The sequence below is a fragment of the Scomber scombrus genome, chromosome 5 (genome assembly GCF_963691925.1).
Source record: "Scomber scombrus chromosome 5, fScoSco1.1, whole genome shotgun sequence".
Taxonomy (NCBI): domain Eukaryota; kingdom Metazoa; phylum Chordata; class Actinopteri; order Scombriformes; family Scombridae; genus Scomber; species Scomber scombrus.
In genome coordinates, this window is record NC_084974.1 from 1,433,206 (window position 1) to 1,458,082 (window position 24,877).

The 24,877-nt window shown below is 38.5% G+C and overlaps 1 protein-coding gene across 4 annotated transcripts in view; it reads left to right on the forward strand.

Moving 5' to 3' along the window:
- The window catches only part of LOC133980129 (unconventional myosin-XVIIIa-like), a 148,322-nt gene that overhangs the window by 50,365 nt on the left and 73,080 nt on the right, over positions 1-24,877 (forward strand). For 2 of the 4 annotated variants that reach the window (XM_062418715.1, XM_062418718.1), the window contains exons 4-19: positions 885-991; positions 2,710-2,886; positions 4,325-4,535; positions 4,711-4,853; positions 5,154-5,254; positions 6,427-6,490; positions 6,694-6,838; positions 10,510-10,521; positions 12,539-12,709; positions 12,820-12,910; positions 14,136-14,328; positions 14,907-14,993; positions 21,355-21,496; positions 21,590-21,752; positions 23,386-23,572; positions 24,583-24,790. In XM_062418715.1, the coding sequence (XP_062274699.1) occupies positions 885-991; positions 2,710-2,886; positions 4,325-4,535; positions 4,711-4,853; positions 5,154-5,254; positions 6,427-6,490; positions 6,694-6,838; positions 10,510-10,521; positions 12,539-12,709; positions 12,820-12,910; positions 14,136-14,328; positions 14,907-14,993; positions 21,355-21,496; positions 21,590-21,752; positions 23,386-23,572; positions 24,583-24,790 (2,202 nt within the window). The remainder of the gene's footprint in view (positions 1-884; positions 992-2,709; positions 2,887-4,324; positions 4,536-4,710; positions 4,854-5,153; positions 5,255-6,426; positions 6,491-6,693; positions 6,839-10,509; positions 10,522-12,538; positions 12,710-12,819; positions 12,911-14,135; positions 14,329-14,906; positions 14,994-21,354; positions 21,497-21,589; positions 21,753-23,385; positions 23,573-24,582; positions 24,791-24,877) is intronic. The other 2 variants (XM_062418716.1, XM_062418717.1) reach the window with 2 other exon arrangements.

Sequence of the window (24,877 nt, forward strand, 5' to 3'; positions counted from 1 at the left end):
GAAGCGTGCTCTGCTGAACAAATTACGTAACAACACCATGTCTAAATCACCCCAAGCATAATCTTCCGCATTATATTTTCTATAATAAACGCGCATATCAGAAAACATGTGCGCCGATACCGATATATCTGTGAAAGGCTCATATGCCTCATAAATCGGTCGGGCACCACATAAATGTATTTAATTCTATTGTAATATTCTGAATTGTGAGAGTTTATCTAATTTTAACAGAAATGTTCATTACTCAAGTAAAACATTCACCTAGCTGTGTTTTGGCTCAGTTTTTCTGTTCATCATTTAAATATATTCCCTTTTCTTTTAACCACCATGATATTAGATTCCCAGAGAAGTTCTGGTATAATGTAAGGAATGGTACGATGCAAGAAATTCAATTTGAAAGCATGTACAGTAAAGTACAAGTGTAGAGATGGTCACAACAGTAGTTACCATTGGAAGGGAGTTATCGTGTGTTAAAATGAACATTTCATACTCTCCCATACTTAATTCTTTCTTTATGTAATTTTATTCCAGTATAGCAATAATAGACAATAACATATGATAATTTAATTTTCAAGATAATTACAAATCAATGTGCATTATGTTAGTGGTGTTATTCCCTGTGTGAACTTTTTTAATTTTTTATTATCCACACTCCTTTGGGGCAGTCCACATAAATTCATAAATATGATACATGCATACGTGAGTTTTCTGTCAGAGGGAAAAGGTTCTGGTATCCCTTCTGATTGTAAGTGACTTCAGAGGCTGTAGTTCTCTCTTTGTGGCTTCAAAGTTTTAAATCAACGTTTCCTGCTGTAGTTTTGTCTTTAATTAGCCAGTAACCAGGCCCACAGCTAACAGTGCTGTCCTCTCTTCTCTCTGCTCAGCCACCGTGGTGAAGACAGAGCCTGGCTCCCTGCCAGAGGGCAAGGTGAAAATCAAACTGGAACATGATGGGACAATACTGGATGTGGACGAGGACGATGTAGAAAAGGTCAGTGGGAGTTTGTTACAAATTTTAAATGGTACAGAGGAGCTGCAGCTGAAATCTGAGCCAGCCCTGCAGCTCAGGGCTTTAGACTATTTATTTGGATGGGATCATATAAAATAGAATGAAGGAAATGCAGAGCTAGCCTGAAGCTACGTGGCATCAACAGTCTGTGGGCAGTAGGACGGAGGTCTTCTCTCCTTCTGTCCACCAGCCTGTCTGAGAGAAGCTCAGAGACAAAGAGTCAGCCAGCCACAGATGGCCACAGAGGACACTGCCAGCTGCCTGGCACTGGCTGACCCTCATGTACTTCTTTCCATTCTGACATATCTGAAATCTAAATATTAGTTAACTGGGACCAAACAAACTCATGCTGTTGCTGGTATTTTAACAGTAATCCTCTAAACATCAGTACCCAGAAGACAAAACAGAGACAAAGTCATTTGGTTGATGTAATATCATTGACCTGCCTGTTTGTGGTCTGTCTAATAATCAGAAGAATCAATATGTTATCCAACATGCTGTTCTTATCAGTGAGCTCTCTGAACGGTACAATGGTCAGCATAACTGATGATAAATATTTTAAATTGTTCTTATTGTCAACAAGTCTCATGTTCAGAGCAAAACCAACGATGAACTGATCTACTAACAATTAGTCTGATACATCTTATTCTGTACAGTTGGGCTCCATAGATATCCAACAACTATTAAAACACATCACTGAGTCACACTGATGCACTGGGAGACATGTTCCTTCATCACCATCAACTCACACAGTGTAGTTTATTCTGACTCCATCACACACACACACACACACACACACACACACACACACACACACACACACACACACACACACACACACACACACACACACACACACACACACACACACACACACACACACACACACACACACACACACACACCATCCTGGCAAGTCAGAAAGTATTGAGAGGTGGACTTTGATCTTTTCATTTGTTGTGTGTAAGAACAACAAGAATAGAATAAGAGCAGACGTATTTTAAGGAGAGAGATGTGCTTCAGGCACTCTATGGACTAATCAAATGTGTGATGTGGCTTTTGAAAACAAACATGAATATGATGTTTTTTCATACTTTAATATCTACATATACATATGACCGGATGAGAGTTATTATTCCTAATGAATTGATTATCCATACTGTAAATGAAACATCATAATCTAAACAGATAAAACCCATTATGGTACTGTACTGTACAGTGCGATAGAATACTCAGCACATCCAACAACAGAGTTAGTGTGCAGCACATGCTTTCATGTCACAATAGAATCTCAAGGACTCTGTCAGACTTTCACTGCAGACACAGATGGACAGCAGCAGTGACGGTGGTGACTTTGCACCCAAAGAGTCAATGGCTAATCAAATGAAGGAATTTTTGACTGTAAATCTGGAAGAAGGTTGGTAATAATAGGGAGGAGGACATCTGTTTTAATTGCTTCAGTTACTTGTCTTTGGGGTTTTCCCAGTACCTCCATACTGAAGCCCCTTCATTGACCTTCAAGTCTTTAAAGCCAGGTTTAATTTAGTCTCTAGATACCACTGGACCATGGACCAGCTCAGTTTTCAACTAGTAGTCCAGGGGTTTTCCATGATCAGGTTAAAAACTCTGTATCTGGTTACTCATTCATCCCTCACTCACAGCCAGCTGAATGCCACTGTCTGCTCCCTCTCCTTGTGTAGGCCAACCCTCCATCATATGACCGCTCAGAGGACCTGGCTTCACTGCTCTATCTCAATGAATCCAGTGTGATGCACAGCCTGAGGCAGCGCTACGGAGGAAACCTCATCTACACCTACGCCGGAACCAACATGGTGGTCATCAACCCCCTCAGCACACCCTCCATGTACTCTGAGAAGGTACAGCTTACAGCAATAACTGGGAACAGTGGGTGCCGTTAAAAATTCAACTGTTATCCACGTCTGGCATCACCACCTCAGCACCTGAACCTCACAGTATTACCAGCAAGTTCCAGAGTTAGTTTTACAATCTGTGCCTGCACCTTGATTCATGATGCAGGCTGTTTAAATCACTGCCTTTCAATTAAACACATGTCAACTTAACTGTGCCTGTAGACTTGAGTGAAACGGTAAGTAACTCTAACCAGGCAACTATAAAGCTACATTAAGCCATTTTTGACCACTAGGTGTCAGAAGACCTCCAAAACACAAACAACACAGATGACAGTCATGTCATACTGTCACTGCAAGAAAGCATTTTAAATAAAGAATAAAGTGTGGTATGGTGTAGGAGGTGGTCAGTACAACAGCAGCCTGTGTTTTTTTCACCTGTTTGTGAGTGTGGACGGCTGCTCTTGTTGAATGTCTTCATAGTGGCTGAGGTTCATGCAAGAAGCCCCTCACCACCATCTTGACAGTTATTGGTGGCAATAAGTTTATATTTGTGCTTCGTAACTCTTTCTCTTATTCAATCAAACTTTATTTGTATAGCACTTTTCATACATCGTGATGCAACTCAAAGTGCTTTACTTATAGTCAGAACAAGCAAACAAACAGGGGAAAAAAACAATCATTAAAAATAGGAACTCAGGAAACGCTATCATAACTTTCAAGAATCTGCAATGACGAAACACCAGAGGAAGGTTAAAAATGTAAAAAAATAAATCAAATAAAAGATTAATAAAAATATTAAAAATAAATAAAAGGAAAGAATACAATAAAGTCACTATAGAATAAAGTGGAGTAAAAGAGTAAAAGTAATGAAGTATAACAGACATAAATGGTGGGTTATGAAGAATAAACAATCAAATGGAATAAACAGAATAGTCAAAGTATTAAAACAGGCTAAAATTGAAAATAAGATACAGATTAATAAATACATAAAATTCAACTGAAAGCCAAATAAGTTTGCTTTTAAAAATATCAACACTCTTATTTTTCTCAGTTATTTGAAATGGCCACATGTTACCTTTCTGTGTGTAAAACCAATATACATTTAATATTTTGTTTGCTAAAAGTGCATAAAGAAAAATAAGTGTTTTTTGTTACCTCTTCTTTTTTAAGCGCCTCATGGAGCTGCATATTAAAGTCCATGGATTGAGATGTTGAACAATTGCCTGTAAAATTCAGGTCATGTCATGCAAATAACACAAACAGACTAAGGGAGTGTTCTTGTTTATATGTTTTCTTCATTTCTGGTGACTGAATGAGACATTTCTGATGTTTTCCAAAATAAACGTCAGATTGACAGCCGTGTGAGCCTCTTTGACTTTCAGTCTGTTCACATGCTGCATGATGCTGACGACTTGATCCTGTGTCTTTCCTCTTCCCCCATGAGGTGATGCACATGTTCAAAGGCTGCCGGCGTGAGGACTCGGCTCCTCATATCTACTCTGTGGCCCAGTCGGCCTACCGCAACCTGCTCACCACCCGGCAGGATCAGTCTATTGTGTTGCTGGGCAAGTCTGGTAGCGGCAAGACCACCAACTGCCAGCACCTGGTCCAGTACCTGGTCTCCATCGCTGGCAGCACGGGCAAAATTTTCTCTGGTGAGGATTATTGTCTATTTAACTTTAATTTATACATTTAGAAGCTGTCTATGTGCTGGAACTTTACATATACCATGTTTTTTTTTTTAAATATTCAGTAAATAAACGTTGACTTGTCACCTTACCTTACCTTAGAATAAATAGTGAATAACAGAAGTTATGTTTTGTGACTCAGCTGAGAAGTGGCAGGCGGTCTACACCATCCTGGAGGCTTTTGGTAACAGCCCCACTGCTATGAACAGCAATGCCAGCCGCTTCTCCCACGTAGTGTCCCTCGACTTTGATCAGGCTGGGCAGGTGGCCTCCGCCTCCATCCAGGTACACACACACACACACGCACACACACACACACACACACACACACACACACACACACACACACACACACACACACACACACACACACACACACACACACTTTCTACTTACAACCACATGGAAGCAGATGTGTGACCTCCACCTTCTCCATGACTTCAGAACTCCTTCACTGCAAATATAAACTAAACTGACCAAATCCTTCAAGAAGTGAACAAATACAGAATGACATGTGACCCACTGTAACACACTCTCACATGCAGTGGTGAGTAAATCCATAGCACTCTGTTTGATTGTGTTCAGACGATGCTGCTGGAGAAACTGAGAGTGAGCAGACGACCCGAGGCCGAGTCCACCTTCAATGTCTTCTACTACATGATGGCCGGAGCTGACAGCACCCTGAGGTGACCTCTCTAACACTTCTATTTAACTCATTGCAACTTTTGAATATAAACATTCCAGAAGCATACATTAGATTTTTTTTTTGTTCAAAGACAAAGAGGTTAGTTTCTTGCTTTTTATTTCTAAAGTCACATTTATTGCCACCATCAATCCAGCCACTTAATTATTCACATTTGGAGGGTTGGCTCAGTTACTTTGCATACATTAGCAAGGCAAACGGTTTTTTTCATGCTTCTGTTTTTCTATTGGTTCAAAAGCACACAAAACTTCAGGTTGTAACAGGATTTCAGGCGTGTCATAGAAACCTCTCTCTCTCTCATTCATCCATTATTTCCTATATAATACATTCTCAGTAGTTAACTCTATAATGAGCAGCAACATAATAATCCTGCATCACAGGACAGGTACAAGGTAGAATAACTGCAAATATACAGTTATATGTATATATGTGAAACATTGTGTGATTTGTTTTTTTGGATGAAGTATTTTAAAGGTATAGTGCATACATTTCATACTTACAAGTCAGACACAGTAAAATGTCAGAGGTAAATGTAGAGCTCTGTAACACAGCTGTCGTGTGTGTATTTGTAGAGTTGGTGACTTGGTATTGCTTTGATAAAAACAGTGATTATGTGTCTATTTTTTTAAGTTTCAGTTACCATAACTTTTGTTCCCAGCTTAACATTAACATATTATACATTTTCAAACATTCCCTTTCAGAAATGTTTTAAGATATATAAAAGTAATCTGTTCCGAATATTCATTTGTGTTTTATTTTTGTTAAATTCTTCAAATTAGAAATCCAGATGCACAAATATCTAATAGCTGGATGCAAGACGTATCCCACTTCACTGAAATGTTCATTCTCAGTGTATGTGCACTGGGGGCTTCACATTTACTGTACATATCACATGTCTGTGTTTCATTCTGGACCATGATTGGCTCTGAACTGCTTCTCACAGATGATGCTTGTAGGTAAACGCCTTAAACTCAGATTTAAAGTGAACAGAGAAACGTTTCCTCTCTTCTGCACACTGTATAGAACAACATCCAAGTCACCAAAACATCAAACTGAAAATATGTACAACAACATCCAAAAGATTTCAGCATTTACTGGCAAAAGCACCTCACTGACCTTTCCAGTAACATTCCTCCTCCTCTTCCTCTCTTCCAGAACTGAGCTGCACTTTAACCACCTGGCTGAGAACAGTGCTTTTGGGATTCTACCACAGACTAAGGTAATCACAGCAGCTTGTTGAACTGGTTTAACTGACAAGTATCTGATTTTAGGGCTCAGTTGAATATTTTCTTGATATATTGTGCTGAGCCCAATCTGGTCTTTATTAATAAAACCAATATACACATCCAGCTGTTGGCTGCTACTACATTTGAGCTTCATCAGCCGGATCAGTAATATCTGATCTGATCTTGTCTCCTCCAGGCTGAAGATAAACAGCGAGCCTTGCAGCAGTTCACAAAGCTGCAGGCAGCCATGAAGGTGCTGGGCATCTCTAGTGAAGAGCAGAAGGCCCTGTGGCTCATCCTGGGGGCCATTTACCACTTGGGGGCTGCAGGAGCCACTAAAGGTAAGAACTTCTCTCTGGCTGACTGCAAATACATCAGATCAGACTGACCCCTTATCATACTGGCCTTTACATTATGAGAACATAGAACTCAAAACTGCATTTGTGTTCTGACAGGTTGCAGTAGTGCTCCACAGCAACATGTCCTGCATGTGTGTAGAGACAGTTTGGAGGGTTTACAGAATATTTGGAGAAAAACATCATAAGAAATATAAAAATTCCTGTTAAAATCTCTCTGCCACATATTTAATCCTTCAGAGGAACTGAAGGTCAGACTGAACCTGCTCCTTCTTCTCAAGTGAGATGCTCCACACTCATAAATACCAAAGTAATGGTGTGTTCAGCCTGTCATCATTAATGCATACATTCAGAAAGTTTGTTCCCCTCAAACAACCTACAAATGTGAGCTTGAGACAGCTTCCACCGTACCTGAGTTTGTATCTTTGAGAGATACCGGTTCTTGCTGTCTCTATTCTCATCATGCAACAGGGATTAGGAAAGACTAATAGCAGCATTTTCCAAACACTGATATCATTCCATGACTAATGTTGCTTCATCATTTCATAAATACATTCATAAAGTCTAAACAAACTAAAGAAATGCATGTATTAACAGAATACATGCACATCATCTTGTCTCAGAATCAGCTGTTTTGCTTGAACCTTCAGTGTTGGTCTATGTTCAGTTTAACATGTTTGTGATGTCACTCACAGTGTCACATCCTCTTTATCCCCTCATTTCATGACTCAGTGTGATTTTTTTTTTAGGCTAAGGAAATGGAACTAGCGCTTTAAAATCAATGTTCATTCATCAGGACTGTTAATTAGATGAGTCATTTAGAGATATTGAGCATTAGGGCTCACTTCACCATTCATTAGACATGTCAGGAAAAAATGTTGCTCTTTTCCTTTGTGCAGAGGAGCATTAGATCAATTGAGGATTCTAGAGAATGTCTGAGTGTCCAGTGTACTAAAGACTAATGTTTAAAATGGAGACAGTGAGACGGCTGCAAATGTTATTTGCTACTCCTCCATGATATTCCTCAGTCCTGCTGCAGTCACAGACAGGTTTCTCCAGTCCTCACTCTATAACCAGCTGCATGAAGATGAGGGCTTTAACTGATGAGAATATGGTTATTAGTGGTTAGCACCTACAGTATGTATGGTGGATACAAAAATCAGGAAGTCTGACACCCAAGCAGTACATGTGAATCTTGTGAGGACACTAATGTTTAGTATTATAGCTTCTATTCAAAATGATAGAAACAGTCCACATTATTACACTTATAAGGTACTTAACTCACGCTTTAGTTGAGCCTAGTTGATATCTGTACTAAATATTTGAAACTAACTAAACTAAACTTCACTTTTTTGCTGCAGCTACTTTCAGATTAAATTATACATTAAGAAATAAACTATCCATTTTTAAAATATGATACATACTCATAGATTAAACAAGCCAACCATGTATAAAGTAGTTAATAATAATCTCCATGCAGGACCAGTGTTTTTGCATTGAGGTTTAGCTGCTTTAGCAGAGTAAAGGATGTGGATACTTCTTCCACCAGTGAACACCAGCAGTTATTTCAGCTTCTCTTAAAGGTGACACATTCAGATTTTTGGTGATTTTCAGTTATTTATATTGTTATAATGTCAGATGTCTGTGCTAACGATAGTAAAAGTTCCAAAATTTAAGGTAAATGTAGAAATTCTCCCTGCAAGTCAAAAACCAGAGCTCTGAATGCTTCATTAGCAACTGTTTTTCTACTAAAATGACGAGTATCCTGAGGTGCAACGTCTAAGAGCTGACCAATCAGAACAGAGCTCTGAATAAAAGGCTGAAGCAGCTTGTTTAGGATAGTCCAGCAGAGCTCCAGATTAAAAATACTGACCTGAAAATGTGCAGAATATGTGTCCTTTAATAATCACAGAGTTGAATAAACACCTACTGGTAGACAGTATAAGCTCCACATATACTCTGGTTGCTGTATTCACATCCTCTATAGTCTCACAGTTAATGAAAGAAAGAAATAGTCTCTTTTTAATGAATTTAGCACCAAATAAAACTTAAATTCACCTGTGAAACATGCAGAGAGCCTGTCAGTGGTTTCAGTACAATTTAATAGCTAACTTGGTAGTTAAAATCTAAATATTAGTATTACATTTCCTGTCACATGTTTAATAGGCTAGAATACAGACATAATGCACAGTAAATGCAGTGGTCAAACACATTGATTTTATACACAGTGGATAGAAAATGTCTGAAAGGAACCTTTATGTCTGTCACTGACCTGGAGGAAGAGTGTCATCACCTTCACATGTTACTTCTACATTTTAAAATACAAAAAAACAAATTCCTATCACAAACTAAAATCATCAGACTGGAGTTGCGTTTCTAGCAGCTGCCACCAGGTGTCAGGCTTGACATTTGAATGCACACAGTCACAGCGAGGAGGATGCTGACTGCAACAATAACAGAGGTGCTGTTTGACCTCACACTGATGGATGCCCTTGAGCAAAAATCATGTTTGCTCACACTGGTTGTATCTAGCCATGCATTTGACTCTTTTACCAGCCTTTGGTGACAGGGCCTGATTCACTTTTCATTCCAGTTCTCCAAAGGCTACAGAGCCAGCTGAGGTTAGAGTTCTGTGTTATAATCATACAGTGTATCTGCATGCTCAAATACCTCTAGAGGGAAATGTTGGCAATACTGTTCTAGAAAAGATAAAACACAGGATAAGGGTTAGATTATGTTGAGTGGATAACTGTCAGTGTCAGAGCTTCCATGTCAAGTCATGCATATGACATAGTATATCTGCCCCCAGTTACAGCAGAGTCATGATTGGTTCTCTAGTGTGACTTTTTTTGTAAGCAAAGTTGTTCCTGCAGTATGAGCATCTTGCAAATGAGTAGGAGAGAGAAAATGAGCAAAATTCAATAAGAGAGCTGCAGGGAAGAAGGGAAGCAGCAGCATGCAATAATTCACTCCAGTTGAAAATCTCTCCAACTCAAATAATCGTATGATGCTTTCACACCCAACTTGTTTGTTAGGTTACACAGACTCTGTTTTCTCATTGGTTTGCTTCATTTGGGCTGCTGTGAAAGCTGTCAATCAAACTCTGCTGCAGACCAAACAACTGGACCAAGGATAGTCTGTCTGTCTCCAGCCACATAACCACAACCATACACTACCTGTCTGTCCTCACATACTCTCATATTCTGCTCACACATAGTCCAGTTGTTTAACTCATTTTTATTTAGTTATTTTTCACCAATGATAAATAAGGAAAAGAATAGTTAGTTAGAGCTTTAGATCAAATAAACTGAAGAACAGGTGGGAAAGTGTCTCACATCAGTTGGGACATTAAAGATCATGTAATGTGAATAGTAGAACAGTTAGTTGTCTACATTAACCATCATTTTACTTAAAGGTCATTGTTCTTATGTTTAAATGTTAAAAATAAGTGTTGTGGAGGAGCAGCTGTTAGCATCCATTGATAAGAAGCAGGGTGATGTGTCTAACCTCTCAGCTGCATGATGGTGGTTTGTCACTGTTGTTTAATGCTAATGTGTGTTTTCATGTGACTGTCTGTTGATGAATCCATGAACTGTATTATCTCTAACCCCCTCTCTTTACTTGCATGTTTGCATGCTGCGCCCTATCAAACGCAGACGGAGATGAAGGTAATGGAAAAACAACACACATGTTGTGGACTGTTTTCACTTTTTAAAAAAACAACAACTTTATTTCAGAGCCTCTCTTGTTTGTATTTTCTGTATTAATGCCTTTATCGTGCCTTCCAGGCCTTAAGTCATTAGCATTTTTATTGTTTCTGCTCCTCCTCCCCCTCCTCTCTTCATCTCCTTCTCTCTTGTGTTCTCGTGTTTGCCTCATGATGATTCTCCCTGCTCTCTGTCTCACCCTTTTCTGTTGCGTGAGATGAAAATCGCAGGGATCAGAACTTTGCTGTCCTTTTAAACTGCTCTCTGTGATTCCTCCCCATGTCGCCCACATTCTACTCTGGCTCTGTGTCTAAGCTCTGGCTACACAGGCTTTCATGTTGTCTCTGTCTGCTTTAACACATGGGCTTTGAATCGCCTCCAGACAGACTGCAGACACACTCCTCACACCAACATTTCTACAAACACAGACAGAGACAGGAGATGATCAGCAGTGATTAGCAGTCTCATCCTGAGTTATTAGCTTTGTTTTCAGTGCAGTTATCCCCACATTAAATCTACATGTCACATACTGTACATGTTTTCATATTTATGTTCTCAAATTAGAATTCAATTATTACTTTTTACATTTATAACCTGCAGTGTTTTCAAAATTAATTATATTTATTAAACTTGTTTTTATAACGGCATGTTAGGTCAATATATGTAAAAAAATAAATGAATACTGACCTGGAAGGGGGACGGGTGTGACGGAATTTCTGAGATTAAAGTTGTAGATTTACAAGAAAAAAACGTGGATATTCTCTGACATTATAAAGTTGCAAATGAAAAAAACTCACAAATGTATGAGAAATAAGAGACCGTTCTTTCACTGCAGGCATCATTGCACAACAAGCGACGTCTCTCCACTGTTGCAAAGTGAGGCTATGTGATTGCTTGGCATAAAACACCTTTAAAAAAAAAAATTGTGACTCAATAATATCGGAGAATGTCTGAGTTTTTTCTTACAAATTTGTGACTTTGTAATGTCAGAGAATATCCAAGTTTTTTTCTTGTAAATTTACGACTTTAATCTCAGAAATAGAGAGATAAAATGTTTTTTCTTGAAATATTACCCCCCCCCCTCCATGTCATCATTTATTTTTTGAACATATATGACATCCTAGGTTTCTGTGGTAGAATCTCTGAAATAAACAACATGGACATTAACTGAAATGGGATCATGAGTAAAAGTGACAAGATCAACAAAATTGGGATTAGGTTGGAAAAAAAGAATCCTATAATCCAACTCAGTAGCATCTTTCATTAGAAACACCCCTGTGTTCTAATATCCACACCTCCAGTTTGTAACAAGTCACATGCTCAGGATGAGAGAAATGATGGAAAGAAATAAACAAAAACCACTCTCTTCAGCCACTTTAAAAGGGTGTGTTCACATTCATTTACACATGGCCCAGCATGGCTGTAAAAATAGGCACAGACACATTTCAAATGTGTCATCCTGCTCTAAAACTCTCCTCTTTAAACAATGATGCATCATTTCTGTCACACTCCTCTAAACCTGGATGTTATCGGATCCTATTCACATAAAATCAGGACTGTTGTTACAAAAAGAATGACATTTTCTATTGATGGAAAATCTCAACCTCACGTATGAATCTTAACACCTTAGCTGTCAGATTTCACACAGTCCCCCCGTCGTTTCCCTGTATACAGACCATCCTCTGCTGTCAGCACCAGGCAGGAAATATCTTATAGATACACATGACTGCCATGATGGACGACTATGAGCCTGTAAGGTTTTTGACACTCTATTAGTGTTTGACACTATTTGTACTTTGATAGTGTTTTCTGTTCATGTTAGCTTTAGCTCAGAAAAAGCACAAACCACTATGACCCTCAGTTTCCTTATTCCCCCTCTCATCCTCCTTCATCTTTCTATATCTGTCATCTTCATTATCTTTCCCCCCTGTTGCATATTTCCATGTATGTTAAAGACATGTCTTCACTATGCTTGCAGCAGGTCGCAGGCAGTTTGCCCGTCATGAATGGGCCCAGAAGGCAGCCTACCTGCTGGGCTGCACCTTAGAGGAGCTGTCCTCCTCTATCTTCAAGCACCAGACCAAAGGATTGCAGCACTCCACCTCATTCAGAGGAGGACCAGACGAGGCCGGTCAAGGAGACAGCTCAGGTACAGCTTGATTTAAACACTTGGGTTTTGTGTTCAGGTATGTTTGCTCTGCCTCTGGTCTGATATGATGGACACATGTCTCTGACTCTGATCTGTTGTCTTTCTCTCAGGCTCCAAGGTGACAGCTCTGGAGTGTTTGGAGGCCATGGCATCAGGACTGTACTCAGAGCTCTTCACCCTTGTCATCTCCCTCATTAACAGGTGAATATAGTATGTTAGTTCTGGTGGAGTTCCTGTTGGAAGTTCTTTTCATGAGGGTTTATAATAAAGTTGCTTTGTGTGTCTGTTCAGTTTCAGAACTTTCATTTCTTACATTAACATGGGGTGCAGATTCAAACCTACTTTCTTCCCTAAATGTCATTTTCCTCTCTTCCTCACTTTTATTCTTTCCTCCACTATTTTTTTTAAAACTTTATTCTCCTCTTTCCACCCATATGCTGTTTGTCATTTTTTATTTTATTCTTCCTCATGGAGGTTTTTTCCTCTTTACATTTTCTTTACAAAAACAAGCCATGCTAGACTATAGCTTCTTGTTGAAGTTATTGATTAGCATGTACTGTATGTATTTTCTGCTGCTGTGTGTAGATGCACACAATCTGCAGCTCTGCATTTATACTGGTGTGTCTATGTTTGGCAATAAGCAATTAGTGTTGGCTGTGCTCACAGGTGGCTGTGAAATCAATGAGCTCCTTCACTTGTTTGTATTTCATTTCATATTGTACAGATTCTTCAGGCCTTTGTCTCATTATGCTCTACGGTTCATTTGTAAAGCTGCACATCTGGTGTTACTCACCGATATCAGTTCTAACTCTGAAAGCTGCACATTGACTGCATGTACTCACACTTGTAACATGTGTAATGGTGATGTACGGCTGTGCAACATTTCCATTGGTCCAGAAACTTTGTGTAATTTCTTTGCATAGATGCTAGATTTATAAATCAGGTCTGTCATATGAAGCCAGACGACACCATGCACATAAACAGGAGGTTGGACTCATTTATCAGTCTTCTGGTGTTTCTCTGATTGACATACTCATGAGTATCCTGTTTTTTACATGGAACATGAGGAACCTGGTTATTCATATCTTTGTATACATGATGTTTCTGACCATCTGTGCCCAGGCGTGTCTTGATTTCTCAGCGTTTCTCTACCAATAGAAAACACTGATAAACCTGAATATTGTGCATACGTGCAGCAGTGTCCTGGTTTCTATTAGAGTACTGCAGGTAGCATTTCCAGGTTTTTCCCAATCAGATGAAGTTATTTACACAGAACTGGATACTCACTCATTGTGTCCACCTTTTGTGAATTGATTTTTCTGTAAATAATATTCAAATCATGTTATTGTCATACTACAGCTAAGCAGCACCTTAGTGTCCACAAAGCTTCATCACTAAAACATCACGGTGTGTTTGTGTTTGTCAGGGCTCTGAAGTCCAGTCAGCATTCTCTGTGCTCCCTGCTGATCGTGGACACTCCAGGTTTCCAGAACCCTCGTCTGGCTCAGCAGCAGCGAGGAGCCACATTCGAGGAGCTCTGTCACAACTACACTCAGGAGAGGCTGCAGACCCTGTTCCATGAACGCACCTTTGTTCAGGAGATGGAGAGATACAAGGAGGTGCTGCTGGTCTGACAGAGCATGACACTAAGCAGAAATGACATCATTTAAAATATAGTCAAATACTGATTTTTAAACAAAAATATCCTATTATTGCTATTATTATTTTTGGAGGTTTGGAGGTATTTGGCTCCACTCCAATACACTGGAGATGAATTGAGTAGGATTTGTAATGCTCAAAGCAATGGAAAATGACATTTTAAAACTCTGGACAATCCACAGAACACACTGTGTTCAGCAGCTTTCATTGGGGCCATTTCTCCTGTAGAACATGGTTTAATGAAAACTGGTCACAACAAGCTCTCACACAGATCAATCCAACTCTCCAGTTTACTCTCAATTTTCCTTCAAACATGAACTAACTCAATGATCGTGCTCTACAAATACAGATAACATTGTTGTCATAGATTTCTGAAACTTTGTGCTAATTACAATCCAATGTAAACTCATCAAACCCAATCTACAGTATAGTAATGGCTTTTTTCCATGCAGTAATATTATTGATTAGATACACTTGTGATTTATTGATGATCTTCTTTAGTTTACTAACCCTAACCTTTATCCCCTCCTATATCTAGGAAAACATAGAGCTTGCTTTAGATGACATAGAGTCCAGTACCTCACTGTCTGTAGCAGCTATTGACCAGACCTCAGCTCAAGCTCTGGTAAGCACAAATCTCACACACTGTCTCTGTTTCAGGATCTCTGTGCATGTGTTGTCACTGTGTTCTGCTCCTGCTCCGATCCTATCATTAAATATGTGTTTGTCTCCATAACGGATCTCAACGTTTGTTTCAGTGAAGCTCTGAGATATTCAGGTGCACATTCAAGGGCAGTGTGTTTGGGCCTGGCGGTTTTAATCTTATTCAATGAGCCATTAATGCAAATCAAGTTGCAGCCCAAACGAGCGCTGCGTAATACCACTGAGCCAGCAAATAGCCCCGTTCATCACCACTGACAAGTGCAAATAGCTGTAGCTTTATTGCTAATCTAGCAAAGCTGGCATCACTGTGTCCTAAAGCCCTCTGATCTGAAAACACTGCTCTGTGCTTATTTGACTCTGGGATGACACTGCTGCATGGTTTCAATCTCCTATCTACATGTGTGTGTCTGTTAACAGGTATCAAGTATCTGTTTAACATTTGAAATCCCTTCTTATCTGATTCCTGTGTGTTAATGAAGAGGATTTCTTACATTAAGGTGGCTTTATAAAAAGTAAAGAGTCCTGTTATACAGTAACTGGAATAGATTTTTTTATTAGAGACTAGACACACTGCTCTTTGCCTGATGTCACCAGGCTGCGACAGAATAACCACACACACACACTTCTACACACATCAGACTGGTCACTTACTGTTGGATATTGTGCTTTTTCATGAAGGAGACTTCGGGTTAGCACTCATTGGACTCTTTTCTGAAAAGTAGCATCTCCTGTTTTATCCTTGAAACACATTGCAATGCTGACTATGTGACCGTGTATCAGGTGACATATGTTAGAATTATGATTGAAATAGCATTGGTCCAACATAATCAAATAAACAAATCAATGTCTTTATTTGTATTTTTTCATTATTCTAGTAACTACCTCCCTGGCTGCAGACGCCCACACTGTCTGTGCAAAGAAACAGGACCAAAAAAAAGTCCATAGTATCAGCATATATCATCATTTCACAATAGAGTCCTGGGAAAGTTGTAGTTGTACATCTTTTTATTAGCTTTTCAGTAGCCTAAATCAGTTCATCATTCAATTTCAGTTGAAGCTGGACTGTGAACTGTCATTTTTAAGTTCCACACTGCTAATGTGCAAACAGAAATAAAAAGCAAATTTCAAGTTTGATGTAATTTTTCTCTGTGACAGTGTAAGAGTACTTTAAAAATGCTTCAGTCAGTGTTAACATATTAGTTTCCATTTTGGCAGCAATTTTGCATTTTCAAACACGAGACTGAAAAACTGAAAAGATATAAAAGAAGAACATTTCTATTTGATGAAAATATTTCTTTTCACAGCTGGTAGCTGAAGACTTCCTAAAAGTTCCTTGTGGATTTAATAATTCTATGAACATATACATGATGAGTCTTATTGTTCAGTAAGAAGAACATCATAAAAATAATTCAGTTTAATGAAAATCTCATTATGAGCTGTGTGTTTGTAGCTTGTGTTGTGAGTTCAGTATAATCCAGTTGAAATACATTGAACAGACAAGCTTTAAATGAATGAGCTCATTTGGTTTGTTTTTTCTTGTATGTCATAAAATCAAAATGTCATGTGACTGTTCACCTGCCAGGTTTCAGTCCTGACATTCAGTCCAATGAAATCTACACTCAGATAGAGACAAAGCAGACAAATGACCATGTACATGCTGTGCCGGCCCCGTCGCCTCTATCCAATTAGTTTGGCTCTTTGTGATTGTGACTCATTTTTGGAATTGGTTTTACATGAACAATATTAATTGGCATTTAATTAGTGATTTGTGTCCCTCTTGTTGGCTTGAAATGGTTTCTGTCTGTCTACTTATCAGTTGGCTTCTCACTACAGAGCCCAGTTATTAATGATAGCTGTGTGTGTGTGTGTGTGTGTGTGTGTGTGTGTGTGTGTGTGTGTGTGTGTGTGTGTGTGTGTGTGTGTGTGTGTGTGTGTGTGTGTGTGTGTGTGTGTGTGTGTGTGTGTGTGTGTGTGTGTGTGGCACTTTGCCTTTGCAGAAAATCTGGAGCATTGATGTGTATTGGTTATAGACAAGAGTTTAATTTCCAATAAAGGCAAACACATTTACTAAGGCATTACATTTTTACTCATGAGATGGGAACCACCTCCATTCATTGTTTAGTCAGGAAGGAATGATTACATTTAATGACTGACCTCTGGTTCTCTGCTTTAAAGAAACATTCACAGACAATTTGTTGCTGATGAATGGAACATTTATTTATAGCTGAAAAGGTTTAATGAATAAATGAGGTAGTAAAACAAATAGAGATATATTGGCAGAATTGAACAGATGAATGCAGTGATAGAGAGGTTATGTGTTATTATTAAACTACCAGAATATAAATAAACATTAAGTTAAACTATTTAACTTAATGTTTGGTTTGGGCTTGTGTATGGTTTGAATTTATTCAGAACTCTTCATCACAGCAGCAACAGATGAAATTCTTTGTCTACTTTGTAGCTGCATCTGATGTCATTGGATGAGACTTGGTCTGTTGTTATGAGTGTGGCGGCTCAGCTAAACTTCCTCAACACAATAACTTCAAAGCAATTTGACTGGCTAATTAAAACTACTATAAAGCCACTAAACAGGAAAGAATGTCAAAAATGAAGCAGTTTTACATTAGGTTAAAATATTACATGCGACACAAGTAGAACTTGAGCTTAGGAGAACACATGCTAACAGACAGAGAATGTATGGATAAAAACAAAATGATGCAAAAGCTGTGAGTGGCAGCATTCGTCTCTAAAGAGTGTGGGTTTTGTTTGTTAGGGGGGGGGGGGGGCTCTGGTCCTTTGTTGAGAACACTATGCAGGTCTTTCTTTTAGCTGACTACATTCAATTTTAATGCAACCAGATCACATATTTCTAATAATTCACCATGGTGTGTAAATAAGTAACCAGAATTTAAAACTTCATTTAATGACACAATAATACAAATTTAATAATAATTTTTTTAAAAACAACAATGTCCCCATACCAAAATAAATAAATAAATTGGTTACACTATACAAATATAATGACATAAAACAAATGTTACTTTCTAGTGATCAAACACTCTTATGTGACCTCTGGATGGCAGTATGGTCACACTGTAAGTTCATGTATTTAACCTTTAGATTGACAACTCTGTCATTTCGCATCGCACAAACATCTGAACTGAAGCATCTTGTATAAAAACCTTTGCTGAACATACAACCTGAAGCGCTGAGCAGCTGCACACACTTGAAAGACTTGAAAGGCAAACTTTGCAGATCCTCAGTCTCCCTCTTATCTCAGGCAGTTGGTGAATTTCAAAAGGAAGATGCTTGTCCTCCCTACTTCTATGTGACATTCCTCAGAAAAGAAAGCAGGACTCCTATACTAATTACATTTTGGTAGGGCTGGTAAATGTGTGTGTGTGTGTGTAGTGGAAACCGCATGAGACTGTACAGTTTGAGCTGTGATGAAGCATTATATTAGCAGCATGAGTAATATGCAGAAGAGAGACTGCACACATATGACCTGTTTACATTTAACTGACGAAGACCTTCATTGGTCTTGTGAATAATGATTCTATTCTGTCAAAAGCAAAGGTAAATAAAATGGTGTTGATATTGAGACCTGATACCTTGTAGGGAGGAGGTCACAGTGGATGGATAAGTCAAGTCAACTCGCAACAGTCAGTCAGTGTTTCATTCCATAACCATGATGATGAAGGCTTCTTACTGTTTCTTTATAACATTACATTTTTATGACTAAATAAACAGTCACAGTGAAAGTTTAAACAAAGAGATGGCTGTCAATTAATTCAAATAAATCAACTAATTAATCACACAGTATGCTATGATTAATCACAATGAATAGCTTTTTTGTTCGTACGATTAAAGATTGTATTTATGGGTATTAAAATGATTTGTTAAAGGTTTATTTTAGAGCATAGAGACTTGTAGGAAACAGGGAGGGAGAGGGAGACTTGCTGTAAAGGTCCCTTGCTGGAATCAAACCAGGGACGCTGCCTTTATGTGGCATGTGTGATAACCACTGCACTACCAAGCTGCTCCTAAATGGGACAATTTTAACCCTAACCAAGAAAGAAAATTTAAAAACTGTAGTTTAATATCATCTTTTTTAACTTTGAACAGAGATTCTCTCCTGAACAGATTTCCAATAAACAGGTTTCTAATATGCAGAACAGAAATAAATGATGGTAAAACACAGACATATGTTAAACTGCCAAACCGTCAAAGCCATTAAAATGAGATTTTCTTATATGCACAAATATAAATGATAATTATGAACAATAAATGTGTTCCATGTTCAATTTCAACAATGTTCACAAAAATCCATCAAATATAAAATAAAGAAGGAAAGACAAAATGAAAGGTATTATTATTATTAGTATTATTATTATTGTTATCATTAGTTTATTCAGCTTCGTCATGACACTGTTGATATCAATGGATGCCTCAGTCATCTAGTTTCATATGATACCACTATCTTCACTCTGAAACACAGTAATGCTTTAACACATTCAATATTTCCAATTCATTCAAATATGAACAGGTTCATTTTGTAACACAGGTTTAAAAGACTATGCTGTGAGTAATCATTTGTCTCGTATTGTTTTTCCATAAAGAAAATTCTTAAAATGAAATATCTTCCTCCTGTTATAGATTGATTCTGAATCTATAAATACATAAATATATTTCATGTCAGAAGTTTTCCTGCTGGACACAGATGTCTCCTGCTTCACTGTGAAGTTCATTCTCAGTGTTTGTGCAAGTGTCTACATCACATGATTGGCTCCAGACTAGTTGTGATGTCACAAACCATGCTCATAGCTATACTATTTGGTGTCTACAACCTAACCAAAGCTTAGTGCTACATCTGATTCAATACAAGTCATTTGTAACTATTTGTGCAGGCACTGACTCAGCAGTGTTTAACAAGCAGCAACGGTTTGTTACTGGAGGGAAATGTTTGATCCCAACAACCTTATTTAGCATTTATCTGTGAAAAGGACACAGATTGCACCTCAGCAGCTAATTAGGTTTTAGCAGCACAATGCAGTGTCTCCGCTTTGACTTTGAAAGGCTTCGAGAGTCGGTTAACCTTCTGCTTTTCATCAGGCGTTGCAGACGTTCCACCTCCTTATTTAGAGAGGCTGATCTCTGACAAGCACGCTAATTTCAGCCAGCCGCTCTATCAATAGACTATTAACAGTGGAGAGAGCCATAGAGCACAATGCTCACTGACAATAAGAGCAGTTTGCATTGAAATACATGAGCTGAGGTTTTTGTTATAGGCCAGTCTCAAAGCATCCACATTGTGCTCATGAAAGATGAATCGTTTAAGAGAAAGATTATTGTATTTAAGTTAGTTAGATGATAACAATGATGTGATATGTGAGATATGTGGAGCCAGTTGATGCCAAAAAACATCTGTGAAGAATTCTACTAACAACGTTTCACCATCTTTAATCTTTGTACATTGTGGTGCAGTATACAGGTGGATTAATACAGCAATTTAGTAGCATTGATTAATCATTGATTTCAAAAAGACAATAGAATTGGCAGCTAATCACAATGCATTTTCCAGCTCACACTATTATCCACACTGATGATTGTTTGGACAGTCCAGTGATGAATAATCATATTGTCTAAGGCTGTTCACACTCCTTCAAATGGTTAACAGTGGAAAGGAGAGGAGTGAGACCTCTCAGGAGAACATCTCTGACTTCACTCAAGAAGAGAAAGAGCAAATATATAAACTTTATTGTATATAGTATTTTATTCTTTATCACTTCACCATTACAAGGCTACTTTTTTTTATTTAAAATCAATTTTGAAATAAAGTTTACCTTACCTTACCTTACAGATGGTTATTTGGGACTTTCAGAGGAAATGAATGTAGTCAGTGGAGGATCTCACAGCATTATGTACTAGTGTGTGGTTATTACACCAAATAATCTAGTTCTAGCTTTAGTTTGTGTCATATATATAATCTTCAGATTAGTAACAAATTAAATGTGAATTTATAGTTTCAGCCATAAATGGAAAACCCTCATTTGATTAACACAAATATAGAAAGCACCTCCAGGTTCTTATGTAGGCTAAACTGAATAAATACATATAAATAAATTATAATAATGATGATGCGTGAAGTTTTTGATCATTTTTAGTTCTCTGTTTGTAAATGTGTATTATATTAACTGTCATATCTGCACATTGATTTGTACACACGTCTGTCCTTCATCTCAGGATGTTTTCCATAGAGTGTGAAGAGAGTGACCCAACAAAGAAATAGTAGTTGATGTTGTGACTGTTGGTATGCGCTGCAGGTTCGTACTCTGGCCAGGACTGATGAAGCTCGAGGCCTCCTGTGGCTGATGGAGGAGGAGGCAGTGCAGCCTGGAGGATCAGAGGAAACCATGCTGGAGAGGCTCTTCAGCTACTATGGCTCTGCACAGGGAGAAAACAAGGGTGAGTACTGTACATGTGTTCACTACAGAGCACCTGCAAGACCCCAGGAGGTCAAACTGTATGCAGAATAATGCAAATAATTCCTGTGTGTAGCTGGGGCCAGTCTGCTGCTGCGAGGAGAGAAGCCCCACCTCTTCCTGCTGGGACACAGCCACGGGACAGACTGGGTGGAGTACAATGCTCAGGGCTGGCTGAGCCATGCCAAACACAACCCTGCTGCCCAGAATGCTGCCATGCTGTTGCAGGACTCCCAGAAGTAAGACTGATTTACTTCCTATTCTTCACAAAGTAGTCTGTGGAGCATAATGATGAGTCATGTGTTTTTATGCTCCCAACACACCACACACTGTATCCCTGTATTATTATTTCATATTATCTGTATCAGAGAATAGAAACATGAGAGCTGGCAGTCACATACACTATCTAACTGGAGTAAAGAAGATGTTTGTGTATTATTAAGTCAGTGATAATCATTAAAGGGTTGGTTCACCAAAATTAAAATAATCTCACTCACCTAGTTAATTATCCATGCTTGTTGGCTTTATGTGTCCAGGTTTTAGGGTTTCCCATCACATACAGTGAAGGTGAATGAAAAGAATACTACCATATGAATCAGTATTTAAAAGAAGATGCTATTTATCAGGCTGTAAGGCAGCAATAACAAAGTGGAGATGATAAAAATAAATTAGAATGATAAAACAAAAAATTCTATTTCTATGTATAATCTAGAAAAAAAATCTGTTTTTGATATTTACTCATTATTTTATGGTCCATTACTATTTTAACCCTCACATACTGTTCATATTCTGAGTCATAATTAGTCTCTACACCAATTCACATTCATAAATTCTCCATCAGTTATTAATAAATGTTTGATTCATCTTATGGAAATAAGACATTCACAATCACTATTTATTGTCCAGGAGAACATTTTATAGAATATGATGAAAACAACATGTTTGAACGCTGATTTTGTTATACAAACATGTGTATCAGCTGCACACACAAAAAAACAACCCAAAAAGAAACGATTTTTTGTATACTGTGGCTCACATTAGTCTAGTTAAAACATATGTGCAGCTCTCAAATGTAAAAATGGGTCCAATTTGACCCTGAACAGTATGTAAGGGTTAAGTTTGAATTAATAAAATATTTGTATGACCTAACATTTAAAGTGAAGTTAATTTCATTACAAAAATATGCTGACTCGTCAGGATAAACTAAAAACTCCAGGTTGCCCCAATCGTATTTAATTGATGACATCATTCACCAGTTGTTAGTTTCTCATGATTCACATCCAGTATTGCTCATTCTTTTTCACTTCACTTTAAACTCACAGACATTTCTGAATTACAGCCAAAACAAAAATAAATACAGCAATCAGATACAATCCCCAGATATCTCAAACATGAGTCTGCTTCTCCTCTGAAAGTGTCATATTACATTAAATGCAATTATAGACATTTTAATACACAGCATTGTTTGTATAATTACTGATTATTCGGCTAATTTATCTTTTCTGAGTAATGTATGATCTACCCGACTGTGCACCAAAGACAAATGAATGATTAGCTTTGTATTCAGAAGCCTTTTTTTCTTTTACAATAACTGCTTTGTTGCAAATAGCATGTTATGTCAATCAAATTTCAGCCCTGTAAGGATTTTAGTGAATGTGAGCTCCACAGTGTGAGAGCAGCAGGCAACACAGTGAGCCAAATGATGCAGGGAGCAGCCAGCCAGCATATGGGTCTCCAGACAGGAGAATATACCACTAATGCAGTCAGATTAGCTGCCTTTATTATGAAGTATCAATCACTGGCTGATGCAGTGAGGAGGAAAAACATATGCAGTTGGTCATGTTCATGCTGTAGTTGAATCCATTACTACAGGAAGAACATCAGCGGGCTGTTTATGGGCCGGGCCAGCGGGGCCACCGTGTTGTCGGGCTCCATCGCCGGTCTGGAGGGCAGCTCCCAGCTCGCCCTGCGACGAGCCACCAGCATGAGGAAGACCTTCACCACAGGAGTGGCTGCCGTCAAGAAGAAGAGCCTGTGTATCCAGGTCAAACTCCAAGTGGTAAGTGGAAGAGGAAGGTTCCAGAGGGATGAAGATGAAATGTTGGGGCACAGAGTGAGAGACAGCTCTCCTCCTCAGAGTCATAACTGAGTCTTTATAAGCCTTCTCGAGTGCCTAAAGTAACATTTTCACAAGTCTTGTGAGAATGGCAGTGTATGAACATCTGCAGCCTCATGTGACCTCACACACACAGATGATCCCAATCACATCAACACACTGAGCTTCACAGTTTTAAACTTTAAACTGAGAAATGAGAACAGAACCAATCAGCCATTTTCTTGAGTTTAGGTACAGATTAGAATCAGAGGAGATTTAGTTTTATTCTAATATATCAGTATAATATATCAGTCAGCTGATATTAACAGCTGATATTGACCTATCACATAGAAATCGTTATCTTATTAAAACTATTAACTATTCATTTGTCAAAGAGACATGTCAAAACATATGGGTAAAATATGATCCAGAACAGCCTCAATAGACACAAATGTGTAGCATCTATACAAAAGTATAACATTTAAAAAATATTTTCATTTTTGTGCATTTTTGGCCACTTTAGGAAAAGTCATCAAATTTCAGAGTAAAAGACATTTGAGGTGTTTTTACAGCTGTACAGTATGTAAGTGTTAATATATACGTACATGTTTTTGTTGTGTGTTATTATTTATAGGTAATTATAATTAGATTAAATACCAATATTCCTGCCTCCTTTGTCACAAGTGTTAGATAACCACATTGCAAAAAACAATTCTGTACATATAAGATTTTCGGTGAATATTTTGATATTGGAATTTTTATACTCCCTAATATCAGCCCCAAAAATGCGGTCGGGCCTTAGTACATATGCATGTCCTGTGTAGATGACGGGTTTACAGTCTACCTCATAATGCCACACTGTAAAGTTGTTACACTGGGTATTGTGCTGCTCTGTCTCTGTTGGAACCACACACACAAGTTAAAAAGGAGAAGCTGGTGCAGTGGTGCCTGACTCATCTCCTTTCTGTTTTTAGGATGCTCTGATTGACATGGTGCGTCGGTCCAGGGTTCACTTCGTCCACTGCCTGCTACCCAAAGCGGAAGCAGTGGGAGGAGGAGGCGAGCCCCGCGTGACGCACGGAGAGAGCCCCGATTCTGGCCTCATGACTCTGGATGTGGGCCTCCTGAGGGCTCAGCTGAGGGGATCCAAGCTGCTGGATGCATTGCGCATCTACAGACAAGGTAACCTCACCATGTTTAAAGGGGCACCCCACCAATTTTACACATTAAGATCAGTTTACTTGTCATGCTTAGTGCCACTCACATTGG